The 15,807-nt window shown below is 49.0% G+C and overlaps 4 protein-coding genes across 4 annotated transcripts; 3 read left to right on the top strand and 1 right to left on the bottom strand.

The window, feature by feature from the left end:
* Positions 1-578: 578 nt before the first annotated feature.
* BKA67DRAFT_593957 (uncharacterized protein) lies at positions 579-2,989 on the top strand (the record flags this gene model as incomplete). Its single annotated transcript, XM_046105001.1, has 6 exons — positions 579-755; positions 808-1,206; positions 1,259-1,514; positions 1,563-1,757; positions 1,806-2,003; positions 2,055-2,989. 6 exons carry the CDS (start codon positions 579-581, stop codon positions 2,987-2,989), a joined length of 2,160 nt encoding a protein of 719 aa, XP_045954790.1.
* Positions 2,990-3,311: 322 nt separating this feature from the next.
* BKA67DRAFT_574269 (uncharacterized protein) lies at positions 3,312-4,649 on the top strand. The gene has a single exon (XM_046103411.1). The coding sequence runs from the start codon at positions 3,680-3,682 to the stop codon at positions 4,466-4,468; it is 789 nt and encodes a 262-aa protein (XP_045954789.1). The 5' UTR covers positions 3,312-3,679; the 3' UTR covers positions 4,469-4,649.
* A 1,045-nt stretch (positions 4,650-5,694) lies between these two features.
* BKA67DRAFT_574267 (uncharacterized protein) lies at positions 5,695-9,451 on the bottom strand. Its single transcript, XM_046103410.1, has 3 exons — positions 7,737-9,451; positions 7,365-7,573; positions 5,695-7,299 (listed from the first exon to the last, which is right to left on the bottom strand). The coding sequence occupies exons 1-3, from the start codon at positions 9,091-9,093 to the stop codon at positions 5,827-5,829; spliced, it is 3,039 nt and encodes a 1,012-aa protein (XP_045954788.1). The 5' UTR covers positions 9,094-9,451; the 3' UTR covers positions 5,695-5,826.
* A 605-nt stretch (positions 9,452-10,056) lies between these two features.
* BKA67DRAFT_593954 (uracil permease) lies at positions 10,057-12,039 on the top strand (the record flags this gene model as incomplete). Its single annotated transcript, XM_046105000.1, has 5 exons — positions 10,057-10,195; positions 10,276-10,353; positions 10,421-10,825; positions 10,901-11,761; positions 11,837-12,039. The coding sequence occupies 5 exons, from the start codon at positions 10,057-10,059 to the stop codon at positions 12,037-12,039; spliced, it is 1,686 nt and encodes a 561-aa protein (XP_045954787.1).
* Positions 12,040-15,807: the final 3,768 nt, after the last annotated feature.

Genomic DNA, 15,807 nt, shown 5'->3' with positions numbered 1-15,807 from the left:
CATCTTGGTCTGTCTTGTCCTCAATCGATCAGAGTTGCAGACGCGTCTCCCAAGCTACTAATTGTGGACGGCTCGAAGCGGCCCCGTGTATGCACTTGTGGGCCTTGCTTTGGGGAAGCAAGCTAAAATGAGCGAAATGGAGGATCAGGACTCCGTAATGGTGCAGAGAGGCGACGCCTCGATTCTGTACTGTACCGTTCACCTGCCCCGGGCGGGCAACGAATAGGTGCCCATTTCCGGGAACCGGAACCTACTTAGGTGGGTTGGAGCTATGCTGCTTATCATACCCTTTCACCCATCTCATTGCTTCATAAAGCACATCAACAACTGCAAATGACACGTGCCCATGGGTAACTACCCCATACTCATCCCTCTTCCCACTCAGACATAGATCGTTGACTTGGCCATAACTGTCTACGCACACTACGTGTTGCGCATCACTCTCCACGAACCTCAACCCTTTTGGAAAATCCGCCAATATCTCAAGTGCTACACTCTCGGTCGTAGAACCATCTACGTGACACTAATCTGTTATCGTGCACCGCACAACGCTCCACTCCATTGTCGGTCAACTCAAGATGGCGACAAATGGTGTGAATGGTGTGCACCCGACCACAAACGGTACCACAAACGGTACCTCACATAATCCGCTCGTACATGACTATCCCGAGCCACTCAAGATAGTCATTGTTGGAGCTGGTCTGGGTGGCCTTTCGGCTGCGATTGCACTACGTCGCCAAGGCCACGAAGTGACGGTATGTTAAGTACTTTGTATTAGGACATTTCATGTACTAACATATCATCTAGATCTATGAACAATCAAGATTTGCCAATGAAACAGGAGCTGCTGTGCACTTGGCTCCTAATTCAAATGGCCTTCTTCGACACTGGGGCATATTTGCCGAGAACTTTGGTGGGACACTCATGAAAACGCTGGCTGAATATAGGGAGACTGGTGGATTGGTCAAGGAAGTCGACCTCAGCATTCCTAATCAGATGTGGCAGCACCCATGGCATCTCGTTCATCGAGTCGCTCTACACGACAACCTTAAGAAGGCTGCCACGAGCAAGGACGAGCCTGGCCCTGCCGCCACGTTGCAACTGTCAAGCAGGGTACTCGAGGTTGATCCAGAGGCCGGAAAGGTCGTGTTCGAAGATGGAACGATAGTCGAGGCGGATGTCATTGTGGGAGCCGATGGTATTTACGTATGTAACTTTACATTCGACATTACACGTCGGTTTACTAACGTGTCGACAGTCCAAAACCAGAAACGCAGTCGATGGCGGAGCATCCAAGCTCTTTGGTTCAGGAAAGGCAGCATTTCGTTTTCTAATTGACCGTAAGGTTGCCTTGGAAGATCCAATCACAAAACCATTGGTGGAGAAACGAAATGTTCTGTCCATGTGGTATGGCTCAGACAGGAGAGTTGTCATGTACCCGTGTAATGATAACGAGACACTCAACTTCGTTTTGATACACCCAGATAGTGAATCACACGCTACTCCCGGAGATGGTACGTTATATATTGACCGAACAGAGAACTATGCTTACGACCACTCAGAATGGAATAAGCAAGGGTCCATCGAGCAGGTCTTGAAGGTGTATCAAGATTTTGATCCTGCCCTCAAGCAATTGATCAGCAAAGTCGACCCCGCCGAGTTGAAAGTGTGGCAACTGTTGGATATGGACAAACTCCCCACTTGGACGAAAGAGAAGCTAGCTCTTATAGGAGACGCAGCACACCCATTCACACCGCGTCAGTATTCATATGCTCAACACATATTACTCTATTAACACGCAGCAGATCAAGGACAAGGAGCTGGCCAGGCGATGGAGGATGCTGCCGCGCTAGCGACTGTTTTGCCGGCTGGAACAGCACCAAGTCATGTGGCTGAGCGTTTGAAGCTCTACGAAAAGATCAGGTACGACAGAGGACATGCCATCCAGGAGTACTCCAGACAAGCTGGCAGGGATTGGATTGGCGGAAAGCCCCAAATTGATAGTGAGTACATCTGCACCATGGTCGATTTTACTTCGTGCTTATAATGTTTAGTGATGTCATACACTGCTTACAATTTCGGCCATGATGAGATTGATAATTCTGCAAATATCTTCAAGAGATGGCTTTGGTCACAGAAAACGGACATGTATTGGAGGATGCCTGTTGGTTTTGGCCCATACCCTGGACCGCGTCAGGATCATCTTGGTCGTCTTCGAGACGGGACGCTCGAACGCACATTCAAGACCGCTTCCATCAAATTCAAAACTTCACGAACATATCTCGAAACGTTATTCCCGAACTCCCAATACAAATTTGCCAGCCCAGCAACCGTTTGTCAGGCAAGTATCTCCATAACACAGCTTGGCAACATGTCTTGGCTAGGCGGTGGCGGATACAACCACTGCGGTCTTTACATCCACGGCGTTCAGTATACGAAGAAGGATGGGACTTCAATGATTGGCACACACCTCCCCGTGTTGTTCGAAAGTTTGTGCGATCCAATTGTCTCTGGTCGTGACGAACTCGGCATGAACAAGGTGTTCTGCGACGTTGATATTAAGCGGAACGCAAACACATACAAGGCACAATGCTCGTGGAGGGGAGCCAAATTCTTAGATTTTGAGCTTGATGACCTCAAAGAGGATGACCCGAAGAGTGAGCATGGTACGATAGGAGGCGAGGCCGATTATGGCATTCTTACGTACAAGTATATCCCGGCCGTGGGCAAGCCCGGTGTAGCCGATGTCGAGTATGCATGTGTGGTGCCGCATGAAGAGGAATCGAAGTATGCCCCTGCGACGGTGAGGTCGGTCGCGCGCTCTGCAAAGCCGACTTTGAAGTTTGATGCAGGTGACTGGAAGAGCTTGCCTACGCTACACCATATTACAGCAGCGCTGGCAGAGATCCCCATCTACGAAATAGTCAGCGCAAAGGTGGTTGAAGGCACCGGTGTCCCGGATGTCTCAGCATGCAGGAGGATAGAATGAGGAAATCTTGGTTCCGAGCAAATGTTTAAATTCTCAGCATGAAGTCAGTAGTAGCGGCGATTTCTTTGTTACTAGAAGCTAGCTAGTATGGATACTACAGATATGAGGAACAGTCAACTATATGTTCCGACATTTACCCTGAGTCTTTTCCTACGTATTTTACGATTGATTTAACATATAGTTATCGAGCAAAAGTCTCTGTACGTTAGACTAGTGCCTATATGTGGGGAGTATAGAAGGCCTTACTTTGGGAGCTTTCCACAAACCTTTGAGCAGATAAGATAAGACCAATCATACTGATACACTTGTTAAGACCAGATATCGCTGCCATTTTTGTTTGATTTATTGTAATGTTATAAAAGTGATAGGCTTTTGAGGGGAAAGCACCTGTATACGGATGCTTTTGCCCACCCAATGTATTATCATATTGTACTCAACCACCACACGAGACATCAATGTGATGACTGAGCCTGCTTCGACCTCAATAATCTCCTTTTCCCACACTAGACTCCACCATGAAGCGTACCGAAAGTAGCCTCACCCACCGGCCCCTCACCCCACTTGCCGGTTGCTATACTCAATCGCAAGTAGCACCAAAAATGCCGTACGCCAGAAGCCATATACTGGCCGTCGAAGACACTTCTCATACGACTGCGGGGTTGCGGGGTGAAATGGCGGTTTGTAATCCGAATGCTGTTTCTTCAGGGCCGAGGCAACCTCCGAAAATTATCGGGAAATATATTTGGAATCTCGTTTGTCATATCCCCAAGCACACAGTCGATCGTTCAGCACAGTCAAATTTCTTCACACGAACGTACACCGGCGCACAGAGCACTAGAAACTCCAAGTCAGCTTTGCTTTGACTTCTATAAACCAACTGCACCCTCTTCTGCGCAACGAGATCCAGCACAAGACATGACATCTCAGCACAAGGCCAACGACCTCCCGAAGGTCGAGCGGTACATCACCGACCACAACGCCCAAGGCAAGGCCATCTTCTCCGACGAGATTCCCGCAGCACTACCCACACAAACCATTCTTAATGGCGTCGTCTTCGGCCTGGGCTACGCAACGACCGAGCGACCCGTGGTTCTTGACGGCCAAAAGGATATCAAGGCATACAAGCCCCTGATTGAGAACCCTCCCGGCATCGTGATCCCTGGCGGCACAGTAGCGCGGTACGTCGATACGCCGCCAGAATCGATCAGCCCCATGCACCGGACGGTGAGCATCGACTACGGCGTGGTGGTGGAGGGCGAGGTGGAGCTGATTCTGGATTCCGGGGAGAAGCGGTTGTTGAAGAGGGGCGACCTGGCGGTGCAGAGAGGTACCATGCACGCGTGGCGGAACCCGAGCAAGACGGAATGGAACCGCATGCTGTACTTCTTGCAGGAGAGCGGGCCAGTCTATCACGAGGGCAAGAAACTGGACGAGGATTACGGTGAGATGGGAGACGAGGTTAGGAAGAGTGGAAACTAGCATTACGTAGGTAATTGTCCACAGCTGGATCTTTGATACATCATTTCTCGAGCCTTTTATGGGTGGTTTTGGCGTCCATGTCTCGAAGGCGGTATAGGCCGTTATGGCGCTCAATTATCTAGCGGCGGAAACAATTACATGTATCACTGGAAGTAAATAAAAAAAATTGGGAAAATTAAAACATAGCCCGACGCAGTAAAACTCTGGATTTCAGGACTCGGCAAGTTAATTATACTGTGGCTTTTCCAGTATAACCGAATAGGAAGTGTGTGACATCGCACCAGTAACACCGGCCCACGTTCGGCGTGTCCCCACACTGGGCACCAATGCCGATGGCGCACAAACGTCGCGCGAACAGCTCAGAGACGGTGATTAATATGGATTCTAATCCACAAGGACAGAAGAACTGCGAAGGAAAGTTACGGTGTGACTGTGATTCAGGCTCAAGGTGCTTGTGACTTGGGATGCTGTTGGGCCCGTAGGTAGACAAGCATGAAAAATCAGTCAGAACCACCGAGGATGAAAATCTACTTATACATCTCAATTGAATAAATAAAAGTGTTACGAGAACTTTTATTTTATTTTACCGCTATTATACTCTTCAAGTAACTTTTCTCGAGTTTCAAAATCCAGGGAAAACAAAAGTTCTCATGACGTCTCGAAAACAGCCAAACTTCAGCTTCGCCTCGGCGTTTGCAATTATTTTGACCTTGGTCTTAAACATCACGCATGCTTCTCCCACGAGCACAACACCAGTGATGGAGACCTTGTCAATATTGCGACGAGATATGACAGCTGGATCTTCCTGCTCCAGCGAAGGGCAATGGTATTGCATGGGGACTTCTTGGCAACGGTGTGCCGCCGGACAATGGAGCGTAGTCATGCAATGTGCTGCAGGCACTCAGTGCACACCCAGCGGGCTTTCTTATGACTTTGCTGTTGAATCTACGGACAATAGTGGTGCCGCAACATCTGGTGCCTCGACAGCAGCTGCCTCTAGGACGAGCGCCATTCGAAAGGGGTCCGATACGGCGGCTTCAGTCATAGCGTTAGTACTTCTGGGAAGTTACTGGTGGGTGTTGGCAGTGGCGAGTTTTATGTTTGGCTTCTTGATGACATAAGTCAACATTATGTAGATGTGTTTCAGACATAGGCAGAGTTTCTTCTGATCATAGCAGCATTAGAGGCCAAAACTCAATGAGTTAGGTTCGGGAAGCATTTTTAACGTGCCCCCGTTGTTTGCAGACATCTTTATTTATCGCCATGTTCATTGCATCTTGTGAAGACCGCTTTGGCTGCCAAATGCAAGTATTATTGGCTGAAAAAAAGAGAAACGCATATATCTTCGAATCTACTGGTTATTCTATGGTGTTGTACTCGTCAATGACACTGACGGGTTTGACAAATTTACCTAGTGGTTTATACGATAGATGGTTCATAGCAAAACCCTTGGGTCCGCCGATCTCGATTCCTCTTTCCGTTGTCCAACGGTCAGATGCAGCAAGCCCAAGCACCACGACAAGAAGTCCATATCTGTACTCGGGTGTACCAATGGCTTCGCCGTTATGTGCATCAATGACAGCGATAAGGTCGGGCACCACACCCAAGACTTCCCCTTCCTCATCGATGGTTCTCCCGTCAACTTCGGTCCTTGTGAATTTGATTGCGGCGATGTTCTCATTTTTGAATGGAATTTTGATAAGACCCTCAAATTGTATATCGCGATTTGGGGGCGTCGTTCCATCGGTAGCAATCGTATCAGCATCCACAATGTCCGCACCCTCAATGATGCATTCTCCGTAGACGTGGCCCATTCTCAGTGTGCGCTCAACGCCAATGATCTTGCCTTTAAACAAAACTCTGCCAGCTTCCGAGCCACCACATTCCTCCAAGATCATTTCTGCAACACCGTCGGTTCGGTTCTCCATCTGAGCGCGGGCGACTGCTCTGCCGATGCGCCATGATTGTGAGATCGTATTTTCCACAACCCATCGACGGCACTCTGCGCCTGAAACAGGAGCTTCTGCCACGGCAACAGCAGACCCCATCTCCGACAAAGCAGCGCGCATTATCCGTTCTACATGCATGTCCGACTTGGCCTCCGGCATGACGATGGTATTCCCATTACCATCTGTCATGGCAATTGGGCTCCATATGGGTGATCGCTCGTTGAAAACGATGGGTGTGGTCTGCCACTTTGTTGGGTATGCCCGACCCATCCAGTCACCATCAACAGCGGGCAGGTCCATTCCACCTTCACCGGATGCACCTAGAATCATAGCTTGCAGGCCGTTCCCTCCGCCGATCTCGATGGAGATCATATGTGTCGCGCGCCTTTCAGGAGGGCAGATAGCATACAACGCGCGCTGCGCTTCGATCATGGCGTCGCCGGCGAGCTTTTCTATACCAACAGTGGGCGATCCGACACCGCCGCCACATCCGATCTGCGCATCGTCAGGTAAGTCAGAAGGAGACACAACGCGGACGACGGCCCCAGAGCGGAGTTGTTTTCGGAGTTGGATCATGAAAGGGTACGGACTTCCACCGCCACCGGTGCCAAGGATATAACACCCGATCGAGATCCAGGCGAGGTCAGTTTCAGAGATGTACCATGTGCGGTTCTTGACGGTGGGGTGGTAGCTAAGAATATTAATTTCGTCTTTGGGTACGGTTTTGTCTATATTCTTTGATTCCTTGGCTTGCTTCTCGTATTCGTCCATTATGTCATCGGTTTCTTCAGTGAATTCGGATGGCATTTTCACGATATCATCTCGGAGATAGTCACAGTCACCGGCAGCACGAACTATGAAACGTGTCTTGTTTGCAATGTACTATGTCAGTGAGGTTAGCTTTAACTCTCCAAGGGGCACTGCGCTTGTAGCGTTTAGTCACCTACTTGCAATGGCAAGGTCTCCATCTCAACCACGTTGACAGTCTCACGCGATGCACCAGCTACCACAGTTCTTTCGATGACGTCTTTGCAGATTTCCTCCAGGAGTTCTTTTGTGGTCTTCGACTCAGTTGATTTCACCGTGTCTACTACTGCGCTCACTCTCGCAATTGCCGCTCCGATCGCGTTGGCAACTTCAGCATGCTTCGGCTTCACTACAACATTTCGGAGTCAGTAACTGTCACTTTGAGACGACTATGAGGGTCATCGGGAGTATTGTGAAACAGTCACAAATAGCCTGCCTGCGTTGGATAGGCAATATGCGCTCCGAGGATATGGTAGAAAAGGCTGAAATAAAAGAAATCGAGAAGTACTTACACACCTTGCTCGCCCCTTGTAGACCGGTGGGGGCAATGATAGCACCGCCTCCGACCAGTATAACCGGTATATCCTCCGGCGACGTCTTCATTGTGTCTATAATCTTTTCCAACTTGTGCTTGACAACAGCCTTAAACTTGCCTACTCCAGCATCATTTATTGCCCCTTTCGCGAGGTCTGCATCACCGATCTTGAGGTTCGGATCTGCAAGTACCGTGCAGTCAGTTGCAGTAAGCACGCTGCCACCAAATGCCAACGAATCCTGTGTCAGTTTGTAGCCAACGCTGTCCGGTCCCACGGTCAGATGCTCTCCATCTCGCACAATCGAACCACCACCAAGACCTATGCTCTTGATATCGGGGCAAGAGAAATTCAACCGGACTCCGGCAAAATCGCTATAGGCAGCTTGCTGTCTAGGGAATCCGTTGGCCTGAAGCAGCCCTACATCGGAAGTTGTGCCACCGATGTCGACCACCATCATTGCTTCCTCCAGCCGATTACCAACGAGGAACGCTGCTCCCCTCATACTATTTGTCGGACCGCTGGAGAAGGTTCTAATTGGCAATTTTTCTGCCAGCTCACCAGACAGGATTGTACCGTCGTTTTGAGTTATGAAAACTGGGCATTTAAGCCCCAGATCCTTGATAGGTTTATGGAAGCTCTGAATGGTTTTTTTAGCAAACGATAGGATACTCGCATTCAGTATAGCCGCGTTCTCTCGTTCCAGAAACCCCAGGTTTGCAACGTCTTTGGAAAGCACGACGTCGCAACCGGGAATCTCGGTACGTACGATTTCAGCGGCGCGCTCCTCCTGCAGCTGTACAGTGTCAATGGGACTAAATACTCCGATGACGACCACGCTGCGAATGCCGAGTTCTTTGATCTTGGGGCATTCGATCTTGATCTCACCTGGGTCAATATCTGATATCAATGACCCGTCCACTTCTAGCCCACCAGCTACGCGAGCGTAGTATCCCAGGATAAGGTCTCGCATATCATTTGGCCAGTCGATACAGGGCGTCACATGTTTAGCGAATGGTCCACAGATACGAATGACTGCAACTTTGCTTAATCTGTTGGCATCGCGCTCTACCACGGCATTGACGAAATGCGTTGTGCCGATGGTGATGCTCACAATATCATCCGGACTGATTTTGGAACCAGCTGCTGACTTGAACATAGTAGCAATGGCCTCATTGATGCCCTGGCTGGGGTTTGTGGTCGTTGGTGCTTTATGAGATGCAATAACACCCTTGTCTGGCTCTGAAGCCCGCGTAGGATCGAGAATAACACCATCAGTGTTTGTGCCACCAACATCCACGCCGATACGCAAACGTCTCTGTGATAGTACGGTCATGTTCGACGGTGGACGGAGGTTGCGGGATGCGAAGGAGGGGTTGTCAGACTACGATGAGTGCCTTCGTGACAGAGTGACGTTCTCAATCAACCCCAAGGAAGGATAGAATACTATGACTCTCTTAAAGCTTTGAATTCTTGTGGCTGTGTTCGCGACGCAGTTGAAATTGAATACTGATGCACATTAGCGTTCGGAATAGGTGGAAGAGTGGGTGATGTGGAGTGCCTGAGCCGGAGGTCGACGCCGCTAGCTCGGCGATCAGATCCGGATCTGATAAGATAAATGCTTAACAACGATGCAGGATAGTTCTAACGGAGTAGTATGATTGCTGCTAGCTGAAAGTCAAACAAAAAGGAAGGATTGTAATCATGCAAGGATTGATAGCTATCTGACCAGGTGATTAGCTTACCATAATGCTGACATGGGGAGATCTCGGCCGAAACGCACACTCCCTTGGGTCCCGCGTATTTGCTATCAAGCACAAAATGACCGTATCATCTGTACTCAAATGGGTCTGCTACTGCTAATGTGCTGGTCCAGCTCAAAGGCTTGAACTTAACCACGAAACTTGTCTAAGGCTTTCACTCTTGCCAATGGCAATCACACAGGTCACTTAACGGCTCAGTTGCTGCTTGCTTTTTTCGGGGTTGTCAAACAGACATGGTATCACAAAGTAAGGAATCTGTCGCCAAGTGATAGGTACCTCCAAACTCCATCCAACCACTGCTGGTTAACTGCAACACCGAGCCTTGTAATAGTAATCGATACCGATATCTTATCAGCCAGCAGCATCCTGCAGTGCCTGCCTCAGGCCATACATCCGGATCTGGCCGCCTGCCAACGTGAGAACAATTTGATCTGGATAAGATTATCCCAGTGGAATACAGTTTCGAGTTTAATGGCTTTCCTTCACATCGTGTCACGACACACGCCACAACAAATCAGAAATCAACATCAAACATCATGGCAACCGGCACGAGACTCCACTTCAGTAAGATAAAGGAAAGGCTGCGTCTTCATGGAGATGAAGCCCAGCACGAACAGACAGACCACTGGGCGAATCGAGATCTGATACCTCTTCCCCCACAGCGGAGAACGTGGGGTAAGTCTACAAACGAGAGATGCAAACGGCCACAATCGTACTCGCAAGACAATATAGACTGACGAAAACTTTCTTGGTAGGATGGTTCCACTTCTTTGGTTTCTGGACTCTGGGGTCCTTGAATATCACGAACTGGCAGACACCTAATTCATTTCTCAGTAAGCCGTACCAAAAACGCATCTGTGAAGCAAATCGTGATATTCAATCATACTCACTTAGTCCCAGCGCAAGGTCTCTCAGTTGGCCAATCAATGATGATAATCATTGTTGGACGCCTTCTAATCATCGGCTTTTCCACACTTATAGCATGGTGTGGTATACAGTGGCATATTGGCTTTACAATACAGAATCGATACACCTGGGGTATGCGAGGCAGCTACATCCCCTTACTGCAGAGGATTTTGCTGAACTTTATCTGGAATGCTGTTCAGTGCTGGAATGGTGGGCGGCTCGTAGCCGTATGTTTGACCGCCGTCTGGCCCTCGTATGCCATGATGAACAATTTTTTACCTGCAAGCATGCCAACGAATGGGCCCGAATTTGTGGGATTCGTCATTTTCTGGGTAGTATCAGTTCCCTTTTTGTGGATAAAGCCTGAGAATTTCAGAATTCCTTTCCTGGTTACATCAAGTAAGTCCTGTCGCTCCCTCGATTAATACTTACCAAGATACGGGGTGTGGATTGATACTTGCTTATACTTTATAGTATATTGCGGCATTGCTATGTTTGCAATGATGGTGTGGGCATTGGCGACTGCCAAGGGGGTCGGTCCACTCCTGTATACCGGAGCATCCGTTCCGGCCACCTCAAGGTGGAATGACAGCTGGCTTATTTTGGCGAGCATCAACCAGGTGATTGGGGGTATTGCGGCGGGTATCACCAATGGCTCAGACTTCTCGAGGTACGCCAAGGGCTGGAAATCCTATGTCATTGGAGCCGTAACCTCAGGGTGGTTGACAGGCATCCTGGTGTGCCTTATTGGTCTGGTAACCACGAGTGCCGCACAGCAGATCTATGGCGAGGTCATCTGGAATCCCCCCGATCTTCTACTCACTATGATGGCCGATGGCCAGGGGACATCAGCCGCTCGAGTTGGAGTCTTTTTCCTAGCCTTTGGCTTTGCTTTGACCAATGTCTTCGAGAATGTGTGCGGCAATGCAGTAGCCGGTGGTATTGATCTCGCAGGGTTATGGCCTCACTACATCGATATCCGTCGTGGTGCCATCATTACATTTGTTGTTGCATGGGTAGTTCAGCCGTGGCAGCTGGTAAACCGAGCTGTGACGTTTATCTTAGTTCTAAGTTCATTTTCGGTGTTCCTTGCTCCTATCATTGGCATGATGGCGGTCGACTTCTTCATACTGCGTAAGCAAAAGATACAGTTGTCTCACCTTTACAGGACATATGATACATCCTACTGGTTTTGGCGCGGTATTAACTTGCGAGCAGTCCCTGCTTGGCTATGCGGGTGGGCACCAACGATCGGCGGCCTCGTCGTCAGCGTTCGAGGCGATCCGGAGCCCTCAAAGGCTCTTCAAGAGCTGTACTATATGGCTTTCTTCCTCGGTTAGTCTTGATTTCCTTCCGATATTGAGTCTTGTGCTCTTGAATGGCTAGCCGAGCTCGATTAACCTCACGCAGGTTTCTTCATCAGTGCCGGCATCTTCTATGTGCTCAACTTTCTTTTCCCTCCCGGGGGGCTTGGAGAGTTTGAAGATACGGATGTGTATGGTACTTTCACTGCTCGGGAAGCAGCCAAGCTAGGAGTTGTGCGGTCGGAAAGGTGCAGGACTCACGGAGCCAACAGTGTCTGTGCAACTCGGGAAATGGTCCAGAAGGGGTAGGCTTTTGCCGAGTTGTAGGCATCATGTAGTTGTCGAAGCCAATATACCTGTAACACACGCATAATTTGTCTCGCAAAATTGTACTCTTAATGGATTTGAACATGAGAAGAACGTCTTTGATCTTTGTGACAAATCATCTCTTGGGAGTTTTCTCAACATCAGAAGACGCCACTATAATTCCATCCGATACAGCTATCCACAGCCTGTATCATAAACAGGCAACCACTTGACAAAATCGATTGCCGATCAGACCATTATTAGCCGATGAGCTTGGCTTACATCGGTCCGTACAACCGTGATCGAGGTCCTGTGTGCTCATAGAGCATTGACCTTGCTGTCACTAGTGGACGGGGGTAACTTTGGATAATCCAAGAAGTGTTGCGGGATTCTGAGCCTCGGAAACTTCATAGTCATCCCGATTGGTGCTGCTCAGTACCGCTTCGCAACGATGGTCAAGAGTTGGCCGTAGTTGGCAATTTCAGTGAAAATCTTTTGCTACCGAAAATGACGCTGTTGGGATGTCTATGGGAATTTCCTCCCACGTGGAAGCCCAAATCCACACATCGGCTTCACCCCCACCATGGCTGACACCTCGCTTGGAAACATGCTTTGCGAACTGCACTAATTTCTGGCCGATTGTAGCAAGTCACGCGGCCGATATGGCCTCATTTTACTTATACTTTTCTCTTCATATCTCCATCAGCCCATCTTTTAAGGTGGCAGAAAGGCCACGTGGAGATGGCAACGGTTTGGCTTTGACAAAGGCTTGTTTGGAACGCTCCAGCTCCTTTTAGAAAGAGGTAGTGCTTCCAGAACCGTGCAAAAAGTGGTGCTCTTGAACAAGTCTCGTCAGCAACATCAGCTCATAGTCCACTGAAACAATGGGAAATGAGGTCGGCTGTGCCGATTGGTCTGAGCATAGGTGCGTCTGTGAGGCTATTGCCCGCGAACGAAAATGGTCGAACGATTTGTTGCGCACATATCAGGCTGAGACTCCAGAGTGGCGCATTCTTGCAATGCTACTATAACGATCGTATTATGGATCATGCGTGTTGTGGCCGACAGCCCCGTAGTCTTCGGCGACTTGGGCTTTGTTGTCTTAAGCAATTGACTAGTTTCGTGGGTAACGACTTCTTTTCTCCTCATGGTGGTCGCCGCAGTAGCTGCAACGGGAGGTTCCCGAGTATTGGTTGTGTGAACGAGGACGTACATTCGCAAGGGTGCATGGACTCACAATGATACCGACAGGAAGGTTCAGCGTCCTATTGTGGCTGTAGGGACCCAATAATCGTCGAGTGCCATGCAGCTTACCGCCCGTCACACATAATCCGCCGCCGATCAAGTGTATGCATAGTACACGACATCCTCCTTACATGCTCAACTCAGAGAATCGGCGTGTCATCCTCTGTTAAGAGATATTTGTTTCGAGTTCGGAGGTATTTGAACAACACATCTTGGGACGGGTCCAATGTTAGGTCGTGCTGCACGATTTTTTTCGTCTGCGCATATGAACATTTAATTACTTGCTTTGAGCTTTGTTCATCAATTAATGATGATGCTACGACGACATAGCCATGTCCCAGGGGGGGAAGAGATTGACTTAGGCCTGTTGAATACCCCTCCAAGGATCCGCCGTGGCGCTCAAAAAAGCAATGAAGATAGAAAGTCCCAGTTCCAATCAACACTGTCGCTCGCCAGCCACCAAAGAATTCAGCAGCATCTAGCTGCGTATCTGGCGACACCGGTATACCCACAGAGAGACGTTGTCAATAAACTGAGACAACTCGTACGGGGAATTTGCTGAGACAGGGAGGGGCAAACTGCAGACTAACGGCTTTGAACAATTTCAACATATACCTTTAGGTTCAAACATGGTAGCTAATGTTGACCATGAACGCTGATCGATCGAAAGATTGTGCATGATTGATCTGCACCAACTTTCAGCGGAAGAGGTACCCATCATCAGGGCCGACCTGTGAGACAGGAGCCCGGGCCAATGAGTACCGCGCCAGAGAAGTCCGAGACTCTAAGGCCCATATCTAACACTCCATAGCCCGTGATACAGAATCTGGGACCTTGTCGAGCTGAGTACATATCTCCTTCTCTCATTTATTCAAGCTCACAATAAGCAAGCCTTCAAATGCCCCATCGTACGGTCCAATCGCTGGGTTGAGTTAGCACAATGATCAGCCTGATCGTGAATCTGGTGATACCGACGGCACCGCAACAGCGAAGGCGTGGGTTACAACATCCTCGGGGACACCAACTCACGATGTCCTCGACATGCTTCCTCGTGTATAAAAGCTCATATATCCCCTGGTCCAGAGCATATTGTTTGAAAATCACCAGCAACAGTTTCAACTCAACCCAGAAGAGACTAAGGTATCACGCAACTGCTGCACATCGAATCCCTAATAATTCAGTACTTACACAATCTTATATCAACGAAAAAATCTAAGTTTCTTTTTGACATCGAGACAAACCAATACATCCGAGATGGCTCCCACTAGCAAGCAGTTGAGCAGCTCTTCTCGTGAGTCATGTTGTTCACCCAGACACAGTCCCTACTAACGAGTTCTAGGCTCTAAGCGCTCCAAGGACCAAAAGCAATCGGCCAATACTGTGCAGTGGATGGATCAGCAGGCCGTCGATGGTCCTTGGGACCCAATTGATGGTGTTGAAAGCGAATGGCCTGCTCCAGACGCAGGTAGCGTTTCCTTCGATGCTGCATCTGTGCAAGCTTCCCAAGGCTCTGCCAAGCACAAGTCGCAGAAGCACAAGTCCAGCAGCAAGAAGTAGATGCTGGATTTGCTACAGCGTAAAACCTGTGATGTTTCCAGGAAATGGTGTCGGTGGCGTTGAAGGGTTGTCGAAGGGTTGAGATGCCTCTAAGCTAGATGGGATGCGAGTACAATTAACCTTCTTTCCGGTGTTGTCTTGAGGTAATAGGTTTACACCACTCTTTGCGAACCATTTCGCCATCTGACCATGTGGTAATTGTATCCGGAAACTGTCCTGTAGACCTATACAATGGGCCGCATACAAGCAGTGCCGCATGATCTCGGCGCTCACAAGTCTTGCAGCCTCCCGAGAGGTTTTGCAAGTCTACCTCCCAATCGCTCAAAAACAAGGTTCTTGATGGAGCCTAGTTCGACCACGATGCCCCTCAAGTATACTCGGGTTCTTCGAGACTGACAGCATGGTTCTTGTTGAACTTCTCTCCTATCCAGTAAGATGAAAACAAATATGTATCATCACTCGATCAAGTCTAGATCTCCAAGCTCAGGACTGAGAAAAACAACCCAAAGCGTTGGCGTCCAATCACGTCCGTTCTCAGCCTATTTTCCTTCAACAATTAGTTTTGCTCGCCAGTAACACACAGCTATCAGTTGTATGTGACAGCTAATGTGGGAGAGAAGGCGCAATGAGGGCTCACAAGTGATGACCTCTTTCATACAATATGGGGAAATATCCCAAATCATGTTTACAAGATCACATCACACCCCAGTGCATTCCAGGAATATTCCTCTAAGCAATGTATCCCGCCTAGTTTCAGTATATCTGACAAAGATTTAGCTCTGATGTTTCAACAAGAGACACTGAGGACACTTAGAGTTCGCTTTTCATTCTCGAGGCAGAAACGATGGCACATTCCCTGGTATGAAGCATTGAAGTTGCGACTTGCAGGTATTGGCCCGTGCAATTTGGCTTAGGACCGGAAGTCCGAGCACCCCTGACAATGTGTCTCGAATCCAGACACCAAAGTTA

This window comes from Truncatella angustata (genome assembly GCF_020726525.1).
Source record: "Truncatella angustata strain MPI-SDFR-AT-0073 chromosome Unknown BKA67scaffold_7, whole genome shotgun sequence".
Lineage (NCBI taxonomy): Eukaryota > Fungi > Ascomycota > Sordariomycetes > Amphisphaeriales > Sporocadaceae > Truncatella > Truncatella angustata.
This window is presented reverse-complemented; position numbering and strand designations above follow the sequence as displayed.